General features: G+C 43.3%; 2 protein-coding genes across 5 annotated transcripts in view; both read left to right on the top strand.

Annotated features, from left to right (window-relative positions):
* The window catches only part of LOC102295413 (polyamine-transporting ATPase 13A3), a 28,230-nt gene extending 17,949 nt beyond the window's left edge, over positions 1–10,281 (top strand). For 2 of the 4 annotated variants that reach the window (XM_005939398.3, XM_005939400.3), the window contains exons 22-33: positions 3,773–3,901; positions 3,997–4,076; positions 4,164–4,206; positions 4,665–4,774; positions 4,878–4,974; positions 5,309–5,381; positions 5,485–5,662; positions 5,990–6,171; positions 6,342–6,430; positions 6,606–6,686; positions 6,945–7,040; positions 7,639–10,281. In XM_005939398.3, the coding sequence (XP_005939460.1) occupies positions 3,773–3,901; positions 3,997–4,076; positions 4,164–4,206; positions 4,665–4,774; positions 4,878–4,974; positions 5,309–5,381; positions 5,485–5,662; positions 5,990–6,171; positions 6,342–6,430; positions 6,606–6,686; positions 6,945–7,040; positions 7,639–7,878 (1,398 nt within the window). In that variant the 3' untranslated portion in view covers positions 7,879–10,281. The remainder of the gene's footprint in view (positions 1–3,772; positions 3,902–3,996; positions 4,077–4,163; positions 4,207–4,664; positions 4,775–4,877; positions 4,975–5,308; positions 5,382–5,484; positions 5,663–5,989; positions 6,172–6,341; positions 6,431–6,605; positions 6,687–6,944; positions 7,041–7,638) is intronic. The other 2 variants (XM_005939399.3, XM_005939401.3) reach the window with 2 other exon arrangements.
* Positions 10,282–17,492: 7,211 nt separating this feature from the next.
* On the top strand, positions 17,493–19,079 carry LOC102296331 (transcription factor HES-1-B). The gene is made up of 4 exons (XM_005939402.2): positions 17,493–17,799; positions 17,888–17,983; positions 18,078–18,165; positions 18,373–19,079. Exons 1-4 carry the CDS (start codon positions 17,692–17,694, stop codon positions 18,822–18,824), a joined length of 744 nt encoding a protein of 247 aa, XP_005939464.1. The 5' UTR covers positions 17,493–17,691; the 3' UTR covers positions 18,825–19,079.
* Positions 19,080–21,871: the final 2,792 nt, after the last annotated feature.

Consider the following 21,871-nt stretch of genomic DNA (forward strand, 5'->3'; position numbering starts at 1 on the left):
CTGTCTGTGTAAAGACAGCTGCTTGCAAAAGTATTCGGCCCCCTTGAACTTTCCCACATTTTGTCACATTACAGCCACAAACAGGAATCAGTTTTATTGGAATTCCACGTGAAAGACCAACACAAAGTGGTGTACACGTGAGAAGTGGAGCGAAAATCATACATGATACCAAACATTTTTTACAAATAAATAACTGAAAAGTGGGGTGTGCATAATTATTCAGCCCCCTGAGTCTTTGTAGAACCACCTTTTGCTGCAATTACAGCTGCCAGTCTTTTAGGGTCGGTCTCTACCAGCTTTGCACATGTAGAGACTGAAGTCCTTGCCCATTCTTCAGCGTTTGTGAACAGTAGTTTTCAGATCTTGCCACAGATTCTCGATTGGATTTAGACACCAGACAGGTCAGGGATAAAGTTATTGAGAAATTTAAAGCAGGCTTAGGCTACAAAAAGATTTCCCAAGCCTTGAACATCCCACGGAGCACTGTTCAAGCGATCATTCAGAAATGGAAGGAGTATGGCACAACTGTAAACCTACCAAGACAAGGCCGTCCACCTAAACTCACAGGCCGAACAAGGAGAGCGCTGATCAGAAATGCAGCCAAGAGGCCCATGGTGACTCTGGACGAGCTGCAGAGATCTACAGCTCAGGTGGGGGAATCTGTCCATAGGACAACTATTAGTCGTGCACTGCACAAAGTTGGCCTTTATGGAAGAGTGGCAAGAAGAAAGCCATTGTTAACAGAAAACCATAAGAAGTCCTGTTTGCAGTTTGCCACAAGCCATGTGGGGGACACAGCAAACATGTGGAAGAAGGTGCTCTGTCAGAGAGACCAGCAAATGGAACTTTTTGGCCAAAATGCAAAACGCTATGTGTGGCGGAAAACTAACACTGCACATCACTCTGAACACACCATCCCCACTGTCAAATATGGTGGTGGCAGCATCATGCTCTGGGGGTGCTTCTCTTCAGCAGGGACAGAGTTAGGCGAAAGCTGTGTCGGTTGAATCAGTGCAGAGCTTGGACATGGGAAGATGAGAAGTAGCGAGCCCAAATACAGGCAAGTTGGTGAAGAAGAAAACCTTCTTGGAGTCTGCAGAAAAGACTTTGAGACTGTGGGCGGAGGTTCACCTTCCAGCAGGGACAACGAACCCTAAACAGTAAAAGCGCACAAGGGGACATACATTGGTAACGCATCGTTTCGTTTTTCTATTTTTATTTTTTTTAAAAAAATACAAACAAGACACATTATACCGGATCAGCTGTTAGACCTGGCCCAGTACCAAAAGCTGTGTTGATAGAGACATACCCTAAAAGTCAGGCCAGCGATTGTATTAAAACTTAGTTGTTTCAGCTAAAGGCACCGAGATTGGTTTTCTACAAACAAATTCAGACATCGGTTAGGTTGCCTGTCGATAGGGCAATGAATTATATAACACATATGTCACTGATGAATTGAGGATGATGTCAAAAATGATAATCACGATTATTTTCACTGAAATTGAGATCTCGATTATTTGACGATATTTATTTAACCCTTTAAGACCTACTATAGAACCAAGTCCGCCAGAGCTTATATTATTTTTTACATGTTGTAGTGCCATTTGTGGGAGCATTTCAAGTTGCTATACAACTGTTATAGCCCATATTTTAATAATATGTATGTATTAAGTCCATAGTAACTACATTAATTGCAAAAAAGTGCAATAAACTACAAAAAAAATTGAAAATCGTTTTTGTTTTTTTACATATATTTCTACTTGGAGAAATTTAAGAGGTTTATCCCTCAAAACTTTAAATACAAAAAAGTTGCAAAAAATAGTTTACAACAACAGGAAATTTATTTTGAGTGTCTTCATAGTTTTATTTTGGAGATACACCAATTTTTATATAACTGCAGGAAAAACGAAAAAAACAATCCTATGATGCAAATTTGCAAAGAAAACAGCATGTGCATCAAAATAAACTATTTCCAGCAGTGCAATTCGAGTTCTAAGCATCCCAGAAACTATTCAGAAAAGTCAAACATGACCAGTATAGATTTTTAAGGCCTACAAGTAAAAAACTACATTTCCGCGAAAATGACGTCACTTCCGGTTTCGGCCAGGAAATGGCGGACATGTGATAGTTCGCCCTGACGTCTGTTTCACTGTGGGAAGTGTTACGAACAGCTGATCGGATCGGCAAAGCGTGTTTCTGGAATATTATGTTTTTGTTCCTGCAAGCGCTTTTTATGCAATTTTTGCAAAGCTATATGTGGAAGGAAACCGTGACCGAGGACAAGCTGATGGCATAAGATGTAAGTACAACTCCTCCGGTTTCATATGCAAAACAAATTATTGCGCTAGCTTACCGGTTCAGGTTCTACAGGGATTTAAAAATAGTTACACAAAACGGAGCGTGCTGCTCTGACCGGCTTTAAAGGGTTAACAATGACTTTAAAAAATAATATAAAATAGTGTGCAACACCACTGAAGTTTTTTTACCTCTCTTTTCAACCAACGCAGTCACTCTCCTCTCCAAATAACTTCTGCTTAGCTTTCCGAGCTTCCCTCGGGTCCTCTTAATCAGCGGTCTCCAACCTTTTTTGCGCCACGGACAGGTTTATGCCCGACAATATTTTCACGGACCGGCCTTTAAGGTGTCGCGGATAAATGAGGGAGGGGCTAATAATCGGCTCAGTCATTTTTAATGATCGTTGAAAGCCCAGATCGTAATCGTGATTAAAATTCGATTAATTGAGCAGCCCTACTCAGGGGGGCTGAATAATTACACACACCCCACTTTTCAGTTATTTATTTGTAAAAAATGTTTGGTACCATGTATGATTTTGGTTCCACTTCTCACGTGTGCACCACTTTGTGTTGGTCTTTCACGTGGAATTCCAATAAAACTGATTCATGTTTGTGGCTGTAATGTGACAAAATGTATGTATTTATATATAATGTATTTTAGATATTTTAATATAAGTTAAGTTTTTAACACATTTATATAGTAGAAAGTATCTTTTTATCTGTAACTTAACTACTTTTCCAAAGCCTTCCAGAGGGCCGGCTGAAGGCTTTGCTGGGCTGATTCTGGCCCCCAGGCCTTATGTTGACACCCCTGTTTTAGGGACACACTGCACACCATTCTGAGACATTAAAAGCTTTCAGCTATTAGCTCTTTGGCATTCATTTTTGGTTAGTGCAAAAATACAATTTTACGGCTGTCAAACTGTGTTTTCGTTGGCATTTTTCATAGATTGAACACAAGAAATGGGAACAAATGTGTTTTTGTGACAGGCTGTTGGTAACAAAGTGCCTCAAGATACGAATATTACAGGAAGGTCTGGCTCCTTGGAAGCAACCATTAAAAGCATTGACGTGTGTGTCGAGACACTTTCATGGTACTGTAATTCAAGGAAAACAACACATGCCTGGACAGATGATTTACCTTCTCTTGTTAAGGCTGGTTTTTAAATACTGTTCCAAATCCTGTTCAACCACTCTGCTGTTTGCAGTAGGTTTGACACCCTACATGTTGAGGCATCTCTTTACTTTTACAGTATTTTTGCCTTTGAGTTCATATAGAATGCAAGAACTGAAGCATTTGTCAGTGCAGAGCTCGTTTTATACATTTATACATTTTTCAGTCGTTCAGTTTCATGAATCACTTTAGGTTTAAAAATAAAAAAAAAAGGGGTAAAAAGGTTTGTTTGGCTTAAATCTGATATTTTATTCTCCACATAAAATAGTACCATGGTATGACTGGCTCATCTTTACGCCTTCAGATTGTGGAGATCGAGCTGGATGAAGGGACCTGGGATGGGGAGGTTTCTCAGGAGCAAAGTTATCACTTCGCTGTAAGCGGCAAGGCCTTCGCTGTCATTATTGAATACTTTCCCCAGCTGGTCAAGAAGGTACACGTACTCTTTGTCTGTTACTTGGTCCACGTTAGCTTTGAACATGTGTAAAGCTGTGTAATTCTCCTTTTCCCCTCATGGTGGCACTGCAGCTTGTGCTGAGAGCCACCGTGTTTGCTCGCATGGCTCCAGACCAGAAGACTCAGCTGGTGGAAGTCCTGCAGAGCATGGAGTGAGTCGCTCCTCTGTTTTGTGGTTTTGCGTTTAATTCGTTTCATGCCACCCGTGTGTGTCTTCACGTGTTTTATTTATCTTCCAGTTACACCGTTGGGATGTGTGGTGATGGTGCTAATGACTGTGGAGTAAGTCTGAGTCAGCTTTATAATAAAATAATGATATTTTTCATCGTCTCTTATGCTTTTTTGCAAAGCAAACTGAAACACTGTAGCCTCTTAAAGCTGAACAAGAGGCTACAGGTGGTATAAAGCAACCTGCATATCACATACTTGGACTAAGTGTAAAGTAAACCACATGTATGCATGCTTTAAAAGCATTTATGTAGGTTTACATTTTACTTGCAGTCATGGTTCCTTTTGACTTTGTGGTGTTTTTTTTTTTTTGTTTTGTTTTTTTCTCTGTTCCCTCGGTGCCCACAGCTGTAGTTTCCTTAAATATTCTATGTACTGACACACAGTAATTGATCTATTTGATGTATTGATGAATAAGTTACTCTTATCAAACTGAGTGTTTTACCTCTGGGTTTGAGTAACGCTGCAAAACCAAAGTGAGTTATATTAATTTAGTCCTCTCTCCCTCTCAGGCGCTGAAGAGAGCTCACAGCGGGATTTCTCTGTCAGAGCTGGAGGCGTCAGTTGCGTCACCCTTCACCTCCTCTACCTCAAACATCTCCTGCGTCCCCAACCTAATCAGGTAAAGCAGTAAATGTATCTCACAGCTTTATTCACACTCCGAGAGCATCTTCAGCTGAGAACGGCTTTGATTTGAACTCTAAATCCTGTGTTTCCTTCCAAAGGGAGGGACGGGCCGCCCTCATAACATCGTTCTGCGTGTTTAAGTTCATGGCTCTCTACAGCATCATCCAGTTCATCAGTGTCATCCTGCTCTACTCGGTGAATAGATATTTGTCCTTCCAAATTTTTTCTCTTTGTCACCTGCTGGGAAAACATTGTGTCATTTGAGACACCATGAATAAAATGGGGGGAAGGGTCCCAAATAGGAATGTATACCATATCAAACTTTGATACGGTTCCCACAAGTTGCGTCTTTAAAAAGAAGTTTAGGTGAAACAAAGGAACGTGACAGCAAAGTGACGCGCCGCTGCTGGGAAAAGGATGACAATGACACAGTGTGACACAGGAATGTAGGTTAGCTCTAAAGTCAGCGAGTGTCAGCTGAGATTATAGAGCCATTAATTTGTCGCTGTGTGATCTTTTGATATTTTAGGTTCTCAGCAACTTGGGAGACTTCCAGTTTCTCTTCATTGACCTCATCATCATTATCACCATTGCCTTTACAAGTGAGCAGCGTGGCGACGAGCACAAATTTAAAAAAAAAAATAAAAACATTTCCAGTCAGTGTTTAAAAAAACAGCTCTCTAATGACTATATCCTCTCTGTCAGTGAGTCTGAACCCAGCCTGGAAGGAGCTGGTGTGGCGTCGCCCGCCATCCAGTCTGATCTCAGGCCAGCTGCTCTGCTCAGTCCTGACCCAGATCCTCACCTGCCTGGTCTTCCAGGTCCTGGCTTTTCTCCTGGTACGACAGCAGAGCTGGTACGAGACATGGACGCCTGAGTCAGAGTGAGTAATGGAGATTTATTTATTTTTTAACATATCTGTGGTCTGTTAGGATTATTAATGTGGTGATGGCACGTGCTTAAAAAGAAAAAAATCTGCCCAATATTTCTTTCAGACACACTAAACATAAACCGATTTCTCTAACAGTTGTTATGTGAAGCTCTTTATTTACTGCTCAAGTTGGCGGCGTGCTGTTTAATATCAGTAAAAGAACAGAGACGTTTGAAACGTTTGCTTTTCACTTGCCTTTATCGTGTTTGATTTTTGCATTCTTTGTTTGTAAAAGGAGACATTTGTCCTCATTTTCTGCATTTTTCTCTTTTCCTGCAGCGCCTGTAATGTTTCCAGGTCCATCTTCTCTCTCAGAGTTAACGTAACTGATCCTCAAAACCATAAAAACATCAGGAACTATGAGAACACGTCCCTCTTCTACATCTCCACCTTCCAGTATTTAGCTGTGGCGATCGTTTTTTCCAAGGGAAAACCCTTCAGACAACCAAGCTACAAGAACTGTAAGGCTAAGACTGTTTTGTCAGCGATGCGTGTTTCAAATTTTAAGGAAACACAAATACACTTTTAAGCGTTAAAAAGACAGAAAAGGAGTGTAAAAACAGTCACAACGTAGAAATTTCCCCGTATCCCACATATAAATTGATAAAGATTGTAACTTTTCTTCCACGAGGGCTGTTCATGCTGACCTGCATCGGTCTGTACACTTTTCTCCTCCTCATCATGCTGCATCCCTTCCCTGCTGTTGACAACTTCTTGCAGGTAAACGTTGTTTCTCTCATTTTCTCCGCGTGTTACTGTCACACCACAGGCTTTAAGTTGCCTCGTGTTGGGACTGAAAAAGAGAAACATCTGCGCAAAAGCGTGAATATCTGAGATGTTGCATTGGCTCAGAGGTGCCGCATTCACCGCTCTCCATCCTCTCCTGCCTCCCCAGATCGTGTGTGTTCCCCATGACTGGCGTGTCACTCTAGTGATCATTATGATCGGGAATGCGGCTGCTTCTTTCTTGTTGGAGGTACGGCTCAGAAACCACCACACCCTGCCTGCTTGCTGTGATTGAGCTCCTTTTAAAATTGCAAACTGTGATTTTGCATGCTTTAATTTAGTTTATTTTGCATGTGATTTCTTGCTTTCTTTCTTACCGAGTAAGTGTCGGTGGTGCATCACTGCTAAGTAATGAAATCAGTGAATCATTTTTTTCTCCATTTAAGATGTTTTCGACTTTCTGATTTTCATAATCAGCTGATTCTCAAGTTCCTGAAATCTTCCATAGATTTTGATCCTTGACATCATCTTGTGGAGGCTAGTTTTCAGAGGCAATCACAGGGCAAGTCGCCCCGCAGAGTCCTCCTCTGCTCACACGCCGCAGGTTGGGAAGCTTTTCACTACACTTTCTGTTCTTTCACTGTGTAGACAGTAGCATGTTATCCTTAACCTCAATTCTCCTGCTTTTTTCTTCTCATTTTACAACAATAACACGGATTACATAGCCAAAAAAAGTTAACATTTACACTATTGAGCAGGTCATGAATGACCAAGTCTAGCTCATTCTATGAACCCATCAGCTTCAAGCTCTTTTTTTCAGTCACCAATGGTTATAATGTCTTATTGGGGCCATTGTAGGCTTAGATACATAAATATGGGGCTGGGAGTGTTGGTAATATTCAAACAGCCAAAAACAACAATTTTAATCCATGATTAAATTCACAAAAAAGTGACAGAAAATGACGCATTGGAGATGGTGGTGGTCAGAGGGCCCGGTGGCGCCAGTGTCCGGCAGCCTCGCCTCTGTCAGTGCGCCCCAGGGCAGCTGTGGCTACAATGTAGCTTGCTATCGCCAGTGTGTGAATGTGTGTGTGAATGGGTGAATGACTGAATGTAGTGTAAAGCGCTTTGGGGTCCTATGGACTAGAAAAGCGCTATACAAATGCAGGCCATTTACCATTTTTTCCACCTTACATGTTCAGGTGGCCAATGACCGCTGGGCTTCGTCCGTCCTCTCCTGGTTGTTCTGTCGGAGACACAAGGCACCAAGGGCGCTGTATATGCAGCTGGCTCTGGAGCTGCAGGAAGGCAGTGAGTGGCCCCCCCAACCCTCCGCTGTCACCTATGCCAGTGACCTAAAATCCAGCATCTCTGACCTCAATGTGACTGCCAACCAAAACTCAACACAGGCTAAACCTGAAGCTTCCCTAAAGCTTGTATGATGGTTTAATTCACCTCCTCAAAATGGACAAACACCCTGTACTTCTATCGTAGCCGTACTGTCGTATCTCGCTACTGAAACTTGAGCCAGAGGATTATTAAAGGAAAAGCTTGGCATTATTTGTTTTCTCGGTCAATGTTCAATGTCTCATTAAATTTAGCCTAGCACCAAGCCTGGAAACTGGGGGGAATAGCTACCTTAGCAAACATGCTACCTTGGGCCCCATGAGGGGTTACTGTGGGCAGTCACATGGGCCACAGTGTCTGAGAACCAGTATGAAATGTAGGACGCATCGGGGCCCCGAACTGTAGAGCAGAGTGTGGGCTTACTCACTGCAGGCCTGTAATGGGCCACACAGTTGGTTCCTCTCTGCACATAGTACTGGCTGCCCCACTGGGGCCTAACTGTACCTGACAGTGCAGGTATATGCCATACATTTCGTGTGAGTCCCAAGGTAGGCTGCAAAACTGGGCCCCTATGTGCTCTATCAGATACTGAGATATGATATAATTATAGCTCATTGAGTACATATTTTCCACCTCACATGCATCAAACTGGAGTGAAGAGTGGACCAGAATGTCACTCAAACAAAAAACAACAAACTACTTAGGGGGTCACCACAACAGGCAGCTGCTCATATTTAATTTGGCAGATTTTTACACCACTTTCCTGAAGTCCATTCCATATCAACAACATCCAGCCATTGCAATTTTGCCTTTGGACTACCAGAGTTTTATATGGGCTATGTGTTACCAGAGAAGACCCTTATGGAGACCCAAATGGGAAAACTGCTATGGGCTGCACTTAGGCTTTCTTTAAGGAAGCTCAAAACATGCATGTGTGGTTTTTCCTGCCCACACAGCACAGTTCACTCAAATCTGCCCACTATGGACTCACATGGTGGCATTTTTTGTTGGGCATCCTGTCTCTGTGCAAAGCTAGGCTCTAATAGGCATTCCCTCTTGTTGCTACACTTGGTGTTAAGCTAATATTAATTGCTGGTTGCTGTGCAGGCATGGTACTGGTATTGTCTTGTAGTGCCAACCGTTAGTAGCTTAAAAGAAAATCAAGTACTGCTCTGGACACTAGACACTGGGAATGGTCAGATTAATCTTTCCATTGTTTTGAGTTTTTTCATTATGCCCACTCTTTGAAATATCTGAAAGTCTGACACTGAACAAAAGATCAGCTCTATCACATGGATACACTGCCCTCCTGCTGTTTTTACCATTCAGTTACATTGCTGCTGGTAGAACTTCAAAGCTGCACAAATTCAAAGAAACTTTCAAAGAAACGTGAGAGATTTAACGCCTGTTTATGGGCGTAAATGGTACTTTCCGATTTCTGAGGCAGAAAACATTCCACTGTTGGATTCTTAGTCTTTTTTTTTTTTTAGTTGCTTTGCCTGAATTTCTTCCTGTGGAAGTGAAAAGCAGAAAAATATCAGTTGAAATTCTTTTTATTGCGCATTTCACCATTTAACATCACAAAGGTACTGAAGAGTAATAATGTTTTGATTAATTAATCAAACCCAATCATTAAAACACTTGCTGCTATAAAATGTTTTAACAGCTAATTTTAATGTCTAATTTTGTAAACAAATATATATATTTTAAGCAGTTTTAAAATGTAATTTTAAATTATGTGATGAAATGTTCTTTCTTAATGCAAAACAGAACATTTTTAACAGAAACTGTAACATGTTTGTGCTTTCTTTCTTATCTGGATCATGCAAAAAAAAAAAAAAATGTTTTGTGTTTGCTCTGCAGAACTTCCATTTCAATTTGCAATAAATCTGTATCTGAAGCCACTCTTGCGTGCTTCGTGGGGGGCTGACCTTGGTCACACTTTTTCAGCCTAGACTTACTGATCAATTATGGGCTTTCCCAGCCTCCTCGCTGCCTGGCATATGGGTGCTTAAAGGCGCCAGAGTGGAGGAGAAAGAGGGGTATCATTTCATGTGGAGATCAGGGCCTATAGGCAGTGAATGGGTGGATTTAGAGGAGACTGTGAATGAGAGAAGGGGGTCCTCGCTTGTACCAAAAAAAAAGAGAAAAGAATCTCCCACAGATCAGGGGAAGAGCCTTTTTGGGAATATTCATGATGAGGATGAGGAGGCATCATGAATTCATGTGTGTCTGTGAATCCCGCGGATCATCTTTTCGGTAAACACGATGTCCACAGAGCCAGGATGTCGTGCTTTCTGTCTGTGTTTGCGATGTAGTTTCGTGGATAGTGTTGCCTCTCCACAAAGCAATATGGGTTTTTGTGTACTCTCTGCTGTATTCCTTTTGTATCAGTAGAGGAACAGATGGAGAGTGGTAGAAAGACATAAAGAAGCTAAAACACACAGTCTTTCTTCCTCACAGCTAGCTACTCGCTGAAAAAGGTTTTCTCAAGCTTGCACTCAGACGTGCGCTATTTCAAGCATTTTAGACTTTTTCTCCCCCCCCCGCCCACACGTTTTGGTTTTTTTTTTCTTTTTCTTTTGGTGTTGTGTATTTCCAAGACGTGGGCCCGTGGTGCACAGTCTGTCTGCTGATTGTAACAGTGTCTGCTCAGGATATTTTGCATAGTAACGGCCCCCAAAGGCACACTTTTCTCCACCATACGTTGTTCTTTTAGGTGTTACGCATGTTTTTGCACATCACTGTCCTGCAGCTTCTTCAACGTTGTTGGACCCCCCTTAAGACCCTTGATTAATACTCGGGACACAAGGCCAACCTGATGCTCGCTTACTTACGCCTGGCCTCATTTTACAGATGACACAAAGGCTCCCATGTTCGGTAAAAGGTCCGTGACCCACCAGACGGTCACAAAGCCCTTCTCCTCCCTCATGTCACCTAAGCATGGGTTCCCTCACTGGGCCTTGGTGGCGTTCCTGTCCCCCCTTCCTTTATCAGTCCTTCCAGGCCTGAATGGGCTCTGTGGTTGGTCAATAAATTCAGTGATTCAGGGGGTGGACAGTTGCAGCCGTGTTAACGTTTGTTCACAGGCTTGTCGGAGGGATGGGCCCCGCCCCACGGCCCTTTGTCTCCTGTGGTCTCTCATCAGGTTAGAAGTCAATGGAGGGCCTTGTGCGGAGGTGGCAGGGGCATGGATGGAGCCGCCTCTCACATGGCCTTCACACAGGGGGAGGACCGGTTCGGATCACTGCGACACTTGTTAGAGTGAGGCCGCACAACATTTGCCGGGGTTGCTCTCCCTGAGGGCGCTTTAAACAAACTAATGGTTAGAGGCTGCAGAGTTGCACTGGGGTAAGATGATCTGCACTCGGAGGCCTGCGGTGGCCAAACTGAAAAGGAGCGCACAAGTGTATCTTACAATCTCCATTTACAGATCTGACTGAGAGCAAAAAGAGGTCAGGCCTTCATTTACGGTGACACTATTTAAATTTGGACTAGAATGGAACCAATGCATTTCAGTGGCCCCTGAAGGTGCCACAGTGTTGCTGAGTTATGGCCGTTTTCTCAGGCTCAGCTGGGCCGAAGCATGGGAACAGACACAAACGGGAGAAAAGGGAGACAGAGAGCCATAGATAGAGCAAGACACAAACAGTGGAGGGCTTTAGGAGACAGAAAACAGTGGACAGAAAAAGACGCACTGTGACTGAAGAGGGACTTAGAGGCATGACTGAGGCCTAACTGTCATGAGAAGATGAGAGTTGCCATGGCCACCCAGGAGCCACCCAGCAAGCATGTGAGCAGGGGAGACTCGGGGGCCAGGGGCCTGGGCCCGGGCTGGTGGATCACATGCACTAACCAGGGATTATGTGCATAAGTGATGAGTGCTAAGCCGGCAGGTGAAGAAGGGAGGCCCGGGGACAAGGAGCGGGCCATCCCTCAGGACGGCTCCCTCTGTAAAGAGCAGGGACTTTTTTTTTGCCAAGTGAGGCTGATCTGCTGTGTGAAGGGGACTCAGCCAGAGGTCCTCGAGTGCTGAAAGGGCATCCCCCAGGCTGCTTTCACAGCATAAGTGGCCAAAACGCTGGTCTTGTGAGTCATCTTGAGTGGCAAGAATGGGGCATCTTCACATTCATAAATCCCAACACAAACACACTCATGGATATAGACTAAGCTTGGGTGAGGATAAGCGCCACATGGTGGGACATCATCAGGGCTCTTCTTGAGGGACGCTTTTTGATTGTTGCAAATATTAAAAGAACAGATCACTCAACACACAAACAGAACAAAAAAAGATCCAGTTTAACCCCTAGCTAAGTTAATTTTACGGTATATTTATAGACAAGACGCTCTTTTTCTAGGCAGGATCAGAAGGTTCACAAGTTGCTTTACTGCAGCGAATCAGCGCTCATGATATCAATGGCCTTACAGGAATGTGTTTGAACCATGATGGCACAAAGAAATCACATTCCCAAAGATTCCACGGAGAGAAAACAGTTCACCAATCTACCCCCAGTACCTTTTCAAGACGGTGGTATCCCTGAACATATTAACATGTAAATACACTTAGATACTTTGACAATGCACTGAAATGCATATAATCTACATGCTAACTAGCGCTTTAAAGAGTTTCCACTGCTGAATGTGGTTTAGGCAACACTTTCATGTCTGGGTTTTAAAAATTAAATGTGAGGCCTCTCTTAGAATTTCTCAAAGCGGTTTTCAATTTGATGAGGGATAAGGCGATGACTGGGTTTCCCTTTCAAAGGGGGAGACCCAGATTTCAATAAGACTTCAGTCTCCTTGCCTTTGGCTTCAAGTTGAAGATCTAAATGATGCCTTTTTCTTTTATGAGAAGAAGAAGAAACCCTATGTTAGGTAACAGATGGCAGGTTGTTGTGCTGAAATACCAGTTGCTATGCTCCCCCTTTTCCTCCGCAGCTTCACTTGCCATAGCTAAGCATCCCATCAGAAGCTGGTGTACTGACTTGGAATAAGCTGACTTGAAACTGCTCAGGTTGTTGTTGACAAACATGAGCCTAGATGAGTCTGCTAATCTCCTGGTCCTTTATCCGCTCTTTATTGCCGTATAAACAGGGCTGAATACACCAAAAAAACTAAACCTCTGTTTGCAGCCTTCTCTTATCTCACGCAGGGTTTAATCTGATGCCCTCTCCCTCTTTTTACATCTCTGCCTCTGCTAAATCTGCTAAATTCAGCCATATTTTTGATTCAGCACATCACCATGACAACCGGTTATTTCCCATCCCGGAGAAGCCGCCCCCCACCTCACTCCCATGCTCCTCTTCTCCATTGATACTGCTACCTCCCCCCTACCCCTTCTTTTTTTTGTCCAAATAAAACAAAGCAAAGAGTGAATGCTCTCTGAGGTAGGTAAATGTATTCAGTGACATCAGCCAGGACTAGTCTATTCTGCTGGATTCCTGTACCACTTGTTTCCAGCCTTGTCTGGGGGCTGGACACTCTGTTGGCCCCATTGTCCCACGTGTATTCCTCACAGGCCTGCAATTAATGGAAGCCTTGTCTAAGGCCTCTGGAGCAGAAACTGCTGTTGGGGAGGGGGACAATAGGCGGGCCGAGCTGGGGCTGGGAGTCGCAAAGGGTGGGAGGGCCTCCCCCTCCTTCTTCTTTAAGGGGGAATTCAAAGCCTGAAGACGGGACGGAGAGTAAGCTGAGCACTGGATGAGATGTTTAAGCGATCCCTTCTGTCTGTGCCCTCCCCTCCTGGCTTGAGATGTTTTCATGCCAGCAGTTGAAAGGGAATCTTTGCAGTATTTGATGATGAGGATGGTCATTTCACTGCCCACACAGAGGTGGCGGCTGGGTGGAGGAGGAATCACGGCCGCAGCCTTCAGGTGAAGATGGGAGAGGAGTGTGACTGCTGCCCGCTTTCTAACCTCTACGTACAAAGACATTTCATCCATACGTGACTTTTAATCACTTTTACTGTTGTTATTTTAATGCTTTACATGTGCTGAGAAAAGAATCGCTGCTATGTTTTGTGCTGATCGTGGTATAAATCTCTGGACAGGGGACAGCTTCACATGCCAGAGCTATATCTTTATAGAGAGGTTAAACTGCTGGACTTAAAGCATGTTTGAAATTATGTTGTGAATGAAACAATGTTTTAAGGAAACATGGGAGGGAAAAAATTTGTTTGTGCAGGTAAAGATAACTCTATACTTGTGTCATAGGGTGTAATTAGCTACATCCTCTAATTGAAAAGGAGGCAAATCTTCCTGAAGGCAAAGGCTATTGATCATAAGTAGTATTTCATTATATTCATTCTTCTTGTATGATATGTATTAAGTGTTATATTATCCGCTTTCCAAAGAAATCTCGTAAAGTTTGAACATTTCTTAATGTTGAACACTGACCAAACTCCCAAACTCCCCCTTGATAAACACCTGACTGTATGATCGCTGGCATCCACATGCTGTGTGTTTGCAAATGTAAGCCAAATGTGGTCAAAGTATATAAGAATCAAGAATAATTCATACATTTAAGGCCCTGTTTTCCTCAGCTTGTCACTATCTGTCACGCGTTACACCCGGATAGCTCGGACCGCCCCACCCTAGAGTTCCCACACTGATACAGATCAGGATTGTGCTGTAAACCTAATTTCTACATCGCCATCTGCACAACCGGGGCCTGTTTATGTCCCCCAACAGAGCTGGTAGGATGTAATTTAGTGCTGCACCAAGTGTTTCATCTGCTGCATGCAGAACCTCTTTGTAATTTAGCAGCTTCAGCTTCAAGATTAACAGAGCATTTAATGCAAGCAGCCACTGAATCTGAAGCTCTGATGTGAGTGTTTGTGTGTCACGGATCAAAAGGTTTTGTGTTTGAGAGCATCTGAACTGTGTGTTGTACAACATTTTGTGGAACAAAAATAATCTTCAATAATGTTTCCATAAGGACAAACATGCAACAGCACTCTGCTGACAGCTTGACAGTGACTTTATTACTGACAATGAAAGACTGGTTCTACTTCAGGTTTCATCCTGTTATAAGGGAGTTTTTCCTTCCCACTGTTGCCAAGTGCTTGCTCGCAGGATTTCGTCTGATTGTTGACATTTTCTCTGTATTATTGTGTTGTTAGGGAGTTTTTATTGTTTTATTTGCTTATGCTTCAAAAGTTATGTTACACATATTCCACCAGACACAGTTTTCCGTAGAAACAGGAAGCTGACCCTGTGACACTGGGATTTACCACAAGAGACCAGCACTGAAATACATATCCGCAGAAGTTGACTTGCATTATATTATTCTTAGAAATTGACTTGCAACACACATACTTTGTGACACACACACACACAGCTTGCATGCAGACAGCATCAGGACCTGCGTAACAGGAAATGTGATTATATTTGCATATTGACGATGTAACCTATAAAAATAAACGAATACTGCAGTTCGGTGTGATTTGCTCTGAGATTTTCACCCGTGCCGCACGTTGTCAATCTTAAGTGTCTCAGTGTTGTTTGCTCACCTGACTGTTTGTTAACTGTAAATCTCTGACATGTGGGTTCTTTCAAAAATAATCAATAAATATGAAGCATATTTTATATAGATTTTATATAAATAAAATTGAATTTAACTGAGCGAACTTTCTTTTAATTCTGAGGAATGGGTATAATTAGGTTTATATGAGGTGATCCCAGTCTTGGCTGCAGGTTTGACAATTTCATTTGACTTCACTTGATACCAGCTCGTGTCAGGAAGCCAGTGGTGCTTGAAGTTTGTCTGGCTCACACAGACAGGAAGTCTTGGATGCAAACGATGACCTGCTTCTGGGGTCATTTCACCTCTGAGGACTCTATCTGAAAGGATCGAGCTAACTCCCGATAGAAACCTGGACTAGATGGAGATGTCTCTCAACATATATGTTAATGAAACACGTTACAGATGGCATGTGCACTGACACCAGGAGATGAGTGGTTTATCACAGAGATATTGAGTGTGCTTGCAGGTAAACAATTGCAAATTCAAGACAACAAGCGCTTACAGGTACCAGAAAATTACAGAAGCTACTTAAATGCCACACAAAATGATAACTGATAAAAATCTCTTGTGTTTTTATACGTGCAGAAGTATGATTTATCACAGATATAAGCTTTGAAGGAAAAGACGCGAATATAACATATTTAAAGATGAATAACAGTCAGTAATAGGTATAAATCAGGATTAAGAAAATCAGGACAGAAGGGTAAAAATATCAATTCAGGTGTTTGTTTGTCATAAAACACAAAAGATTGTATTGTTTTTCATCTTCAGAAGGATTTTAAATACGTCTTTACTTTCTGCTTTAAACTCTCTGATAGTAGACACGAGATGTCAGAGGTCAAGCCAGTGAAGACAGCTCAGTGCTTCAGAGATTTTCTTCACTGGACATCAGGCCTGGAGTGTGTCAGAAACTCTTTACTTCAAATTCAGAAGCACTCAGTGAACAACCCCGTCCCACCCCTCCCCAACGAAACTGGGAGTGTGAATTCCTCTCAGTACACAAAAACACACAAAAACACATGTACAGTCACGCAAATACACATCAAAGTCCGGAACATTGAAACTGCACTTTCTGTCAGTGTTAGGAAGTTTAACAATAGACTGAATCCCGGAGATATCTTAATATAAGAAAGCAAGTGCCATTTCAACAGCACATGTCAGTTCTTCAGCATGACAAACACACAGACAAACAGATATTTGTATAGTAGACAGTAAATAGGGGCCATCCATAGGAAATGCCGTAAAACCTGAAAATCCAGCTAAAAGTTCAACATTTATGCCATAATATTTTTCACATTTTCCTTTGCTGACTGATTCTGGCTTCTGGGCCTTACGGTTAACACCCCTGATCTAGACACATTTTAAAGTAACTAATTTAAATACAAGACGGGAAAACGTAACCTCCTCTCCAATATTTGTTTTAAATGTCAATAATAATGGACGCAATCAACGCTCACCTTCCAAACGAAAAGGTGTAGAGCAAAGACAGTTTAGGCTCAGGAGAAAAGTGCTGACTGATCGCAAATAAATGAAATTAATGATTGCTCTTTTTTTTTTTATAGTTAAACGCACAGACAAACGCCAAGTAAAGAAACATCTTTGAAACCTTTTCTTTTAAAAATATGAAGAGAATAATTAACAGGAAGAAAAGTAAGAGACGCTTGACACAGGAGAGGTCTTATATTAATCTTAAAATTATTATTATTAGATTAGTCTAAAGCAAAAAACAAACAAACACTGAATTAATTCGAGGAGAAACGAAATTAAGACAATCAAACTGAAATTTAATGACTACATATTTTAGCTGTAAGTTTCTATCCAGCACAAGAGAGACACAAACAAAGCGGAAAAGCAGCTTTAATTTATGTTTTACAGTCTCGTTTAAAAACCGATAAAACAGCGTGCTGTTTGTTTTACCCCGAGAGCACATCAGTGGCGTCTTTAGTGGAGCGGGACGCCTCATTTGCAGCAGGAGAACTGGTGCTCAGACATTTCTCTCCTCACTCACGCTGCCTTTGTAAAACACTCTTTCAGCATCCTGACAGGTAGCCAATGAGAGCGTCCTGTCGCACGAGCCCGCCGCCTCCCCGGCGCCGTGTCCCGCGCGCTCATTGGACAGACGGCTGAAACCCAGGGAACCCGCACACGAGCCGCTCGCGTGCAGGCCCCAGCTGTATAAAAGAAACCCGAGGAGCCCGTAACAGGAGCGGTCTGGATGTCAGCTTGGCGAGTGGACAGAAGTCGCTTTTGAGCGGTGGTGTTGTCATCGACGAGGATCTCCGAGGTCTGGCAGGAGAAGGCGGGACACACTGAACTGGACTTTTTACTGCTGGGTATTCGCAGACCGCTTCTGCTGGTTTTCTTTTACTGATACTGAACTGAAGATGCCAGCCGGTACTTTAGAGAGAGCATCTCCGTCCGCTGTGGCTGCCACCCCTACAAGTGGCGACTCCACGCCCGAGAAACCCCGGGCTTTGACAGAGAGCAGAAAGGTCGGTTAAATGAGCTCTTTACACCGGTGTTTAATTGTTTGATATTTCTACGAAAAACTGTCTAACCTGCGTTCCCCCCTCTCCCAAGTCTTCCAAACCAATCATGGAAAAGCGAAGACGCGCGCGCATCAATGAGAGCCTGGGTCAGCTGAAGACCCTCATCCTGGACGCACTCAAGAAAGACGTAAGGAGACGCACAGGCTAACAATCCAGTTAGATGTAAACATCTGTGAATTAAAAAAGCAAATTTAAAATTTTCAATTTTTTTTTCTATTTAGAGCTCCAGACACTCTAAACTGGAGAAGGCTGACATCCTTGAGATGACTGTGAAGCACCTCAGGAACCTGCAGCGACTTCAGATGACTGGTATGTAACTGCCATTTCTGGATGTTTACTGGAGAGCACTGAGTCTTGGAGGAGTAACTTTAGATGGCACACATGGCCCATCTTTCTCCAAGATTTATTGCTCAACCCGCATGTATGTTTGCCCTGTAGTATTCATTTCACATGCATCTCTCCATCTATCTATTTATCTGTCTGTCTGTATTTATGCATTTTTCTTTTCTTTTCCAGCTGCTGCAAACACAGACCCCTTCGTTCTGGGTAAATACAGAGCCGGATTCAGTGAGTGTGTAGGAGAAGTCACCCGTTTCCTGTCCACGTGCGAAGGGGTGAACACAGAGGTGAGGACTCGCCTCCTCAGCCACCTGGCAGCCTGCGTGGCCCAAATCAATACTCTGAACTTCTATGGACCTCACCTCGGTGCGGTTGGACTCGGACAGACCGGCACACAGATTCCAGTCGCTTCAGTCCCACAGATACCCTGCAAAAGCAATTCGCTCATGCACGCTCCCCCAGAATCGATGAAACTCTATGGAGGCTTCCAAGTGGTGCCCACGCCCGATGGACAGTTTGCGTTTCTCGTGCCCAGTGCAGCCCTCGGACCTCTGACCGCACAGATTGGTCACCACGTGTCACCTGTTGCACCGGCTGTCACCTCAGACTCTGTGTGGAGGCCGTGGTAGGAAGGAGTAGATTTTGAGGAGAAGAGGACTTTCACACTGTAAATCATATTTTTGTATATTTTGTACATTTTGTTATTACACTGAGGAAACTTTAGACACAGTTATGTTTTTTATATGGACTATAAAAGTTATTCTGGGCCTCTTTTCTTACTGTGGGGTTTCTATTTTTGATACTGCACAGTTTATTTTGCCTCTGGGCTGAGAAGCTCCCGAAAAGCACTGTATTTTCCGAAATAAATAAAATGGTTTTATGTTTACAGCAATACTTGCAGGATTGGTGACTTTTTCTTTTTCTCCAAAAAAATACTTTTACATTACCCATCACACTTGAATGGCTTATGATATCAGTGTTACTGCATTCCCCTAGTTTAGGGTCCAGTTCAGTCTATGTTGCTTACAGAAAATGCTGTTAATTGCTATACTTATAGCTATAAATCATCTCAAAGCAGTCCTCTAAATATAGACCCCCTCCTGTGTGTCGTGTTATCACTTGTCATCCCTTCTGCAGTTAGGAGAAATCTGTTTTCTGCTGGAACTAAATACCTCTCTAAGAAGGTGTGGAACCTGAGAGGCTGTGTTGAATCTAAAAGGCGTGCTGCCAGCCCAGAGAGGAGGGCGTGTTGGCTTCTGCAGACACGCGCAGCCCTGCTTGTGCTGCTGCCAGATGGGAAATCATGTTAAAATAAACTGGAAGACCAGTCATGATAAGATCCCGGTATTACTCAAGGATTAAATGCGGATTAAATTTCGAAAAATTTGATGCTGTTATTTAAACTTTTTGACAAAGCAGGCTGTAAATGTGTCTGAAACAATTTGATGATGTGAGTACGATGATGTAAAACACCCTCTCTGCAGCAGCCCTGCAGAGACGCTCCAACCCCTGTGGAGGACAGTTGAAGGCCTGACTGTCCCAGCGTGTGTCCTGAGCGTGGTGCTCGCACAGCGGGCCGCAAGCAGAGCGTGACCAGAGGTCACAGGTGCCCCTCATTCACACTCCCAACACAACGCAGCTCCATCAGCATGTTGCCTTAAATCTGGCAACCCATCAACTGACCTGGGAGCCTGTCACCAAAAGACGGGGCCTCTCTTTGACAGCGTCACACAGTGGCACCTCTGAAGGCAAACACTCACACCATCCATAGTCATTTGACGGCTTCTGATTTCAAATCCATGGAATTTAAAGGGATTTGATCCTAACAGAGAAGCATTTAGATTAACTAAATTTAAGGAACTGAATTTAAATCTGAATTTCTTACTAAATGAACCAAATTAACACGTCTGCCACCCTGTCAAAAACATTAAACTCAACTTGTGCAAACGACTCAGTCGTGTTAAGTTCACGTCTCTGTTTTGGCAGAGCTGCAAGAAGATCGACGCTAAGGAGGACTAAAAGACAAAAATAGAGCTGCCCCCTCCTATCAGAGCATCCTTTGAGAACACCCTCGGAAAGACAAAAACAAAGACGGGCCCCTCGGTGGCTCAATGGCTCCTCTCTTTGTGACCCTCTCCATCTTCATAAAGGGCCTTTCCCCTTGTTTATCCAGGAAGAGGTTTTATGGCTGGGAGCGGGGGAGGACCATGCTGTCACTTTCACCGTGCTAAAGAAGGCTTATTGTTGGCTGTTCCCAAAGGTCCTGGTTTTAAAGGCTTTCTGACAACTCTTCAGGCAAAGCTGTGCCATTCAGATAAGACGAGCTCTGAGGTGCTGACAGGTTATCGCTGTGTATATGAGACAGACTCTGTGAAGGGGCTTTGGACAGAGCGGCTTCAATAGATCATGACTCCTGCTGGTGTCTGTGCCTTCATCTCATGTCTCGTCTTATTGTTGCTTATCTGCCGCCCCCCTCCCGAATCAAAACCCCACGTTGTTGCAGTTTCTCCAAAACGCCGTAAAGCATAGACTGGTAAACATGAAGACGGGGAGACCCTGCCCCTATTACTTAGCTCCATGATTGATGGCCTCCCCTCAAAATCAGAGTGGCAAAAGTGACAGGTTCCCTGCTTCTCACAACCGTCTCCCTCTGACACACACCGGAAACCTCCAGCGCCTCCACCTCTGTGGGTGAATCGCCTTACTATTGTTCTTAAGGTTGTTATGGTGTTGATGGGGGTCGAAGTAGTCACCAGTGGTTCACATCAAGGCTAATGAATAGATTATGCGCTCAATATCAATGGTGAATGAACAATACTCTTTGTCGCCACGCTCCAATTCATCACTTTTTGATTTAGCTGGTTGTTTTTGAAAATCTTAACAACCCAGAGGGGGGGAATTTAGGAAGAACGTCACGCAATAATAGTCCTTTAAAGTCAAATATCAGCTACATCAGATCAAAAGCAACACAAACCCGACAGAACAAGCTTATAAAAGCCCACCATAATTCACATGTTTTTAATCTCTCTAATGTAACAAGAGCCTTTAATAAGAGTAACTTAACTTTCAGTTTACCCCCAAAGTTTGTAAGTTTTGTAAAAGTGATTGCAAAGTGTCTAAATTTGAAGGTATTAGGCAGAAATGTAATAAAGGTGAAATTCTGCTCAGCCCCGTAGTTACTGCGAGTCTTCAGTGAGACCGTCGTTTATGAGACTATTTGGTCACCTGAAGGCCTCAGGTTCCCCCCTGTGATGTGATCCCATCTGTCGTGAGGTTATTAACAGCAGCCTGTCCTCAGGTGTTGTTCCTAAAATTTTTAAGGATGCAAACAGTGCAACCACTAATAAAAAAAAACAACCTTGCCTTGATCCTACCGTGTTATCTAACTTTAGGTCTATTTCCAAGCTTCCTTTTCTTTAAAAAATTATGGAGAAAATTGTTCACAGTGTATTTGTGGCATTTTTAGTGAAACATGATGTTCTTGACGGTTTTCAATCTGGTTTTAAGTCTCTTCATAGCACGGGCAGCATGGTGGCACAGTGGTAAGCACTGTTGCCTCACAGAAAGAAGGTCAACCATCACGCCAGGGTTTTTCTGTGGAGTTTGCATCTCCCAGTGTTTGCGTGGGTTCTCTCCGGGTACACTGGCTTCCTCCCACAGTCCAAAGACACGCATT

This window comes from Haplochromis burtoni, unplaced genomic scaffold, assembly GCF_018398535.1.
Source record: "Haplochromis burtoni strain Fernald_Lab_line unplaced genomic scaffold, NCSU_Asbu1 Contig_266, whole genome shotgun sequence".
Lineage (NCBI taxonomy): Eukaryota > Metazoa > Chordata > Actinopteri > Cichliformes > Cichlidae > Haplochromis > Haplochromis burtoni.

Excerpts from the sequence above, each read along its gene's own strand:
- LOC102296331 (XM_005939402.2), top strand. The coding sequence starts at position 17,692 with ATGCCAGCCGGTACTTTAGAGAGAGCATCTCCGTCCGCTGTGGCTGCC. Across the intron at positions 17,984-18,077 it reads TGGACGCACTCAAGAAAGAC|AGCTCCAGACACTCTAAACT; the intron begins GTAAGGAGACGC and ends TTTTCTATTTAG. Across the intron at positions 18,166-18,372 it reads GCAGCGACTTCAGATGACTG|CTGCTGCAAACACAGACCCC; the intron begins GTATGTAACTGC and ends TTTCTTTTCCAG.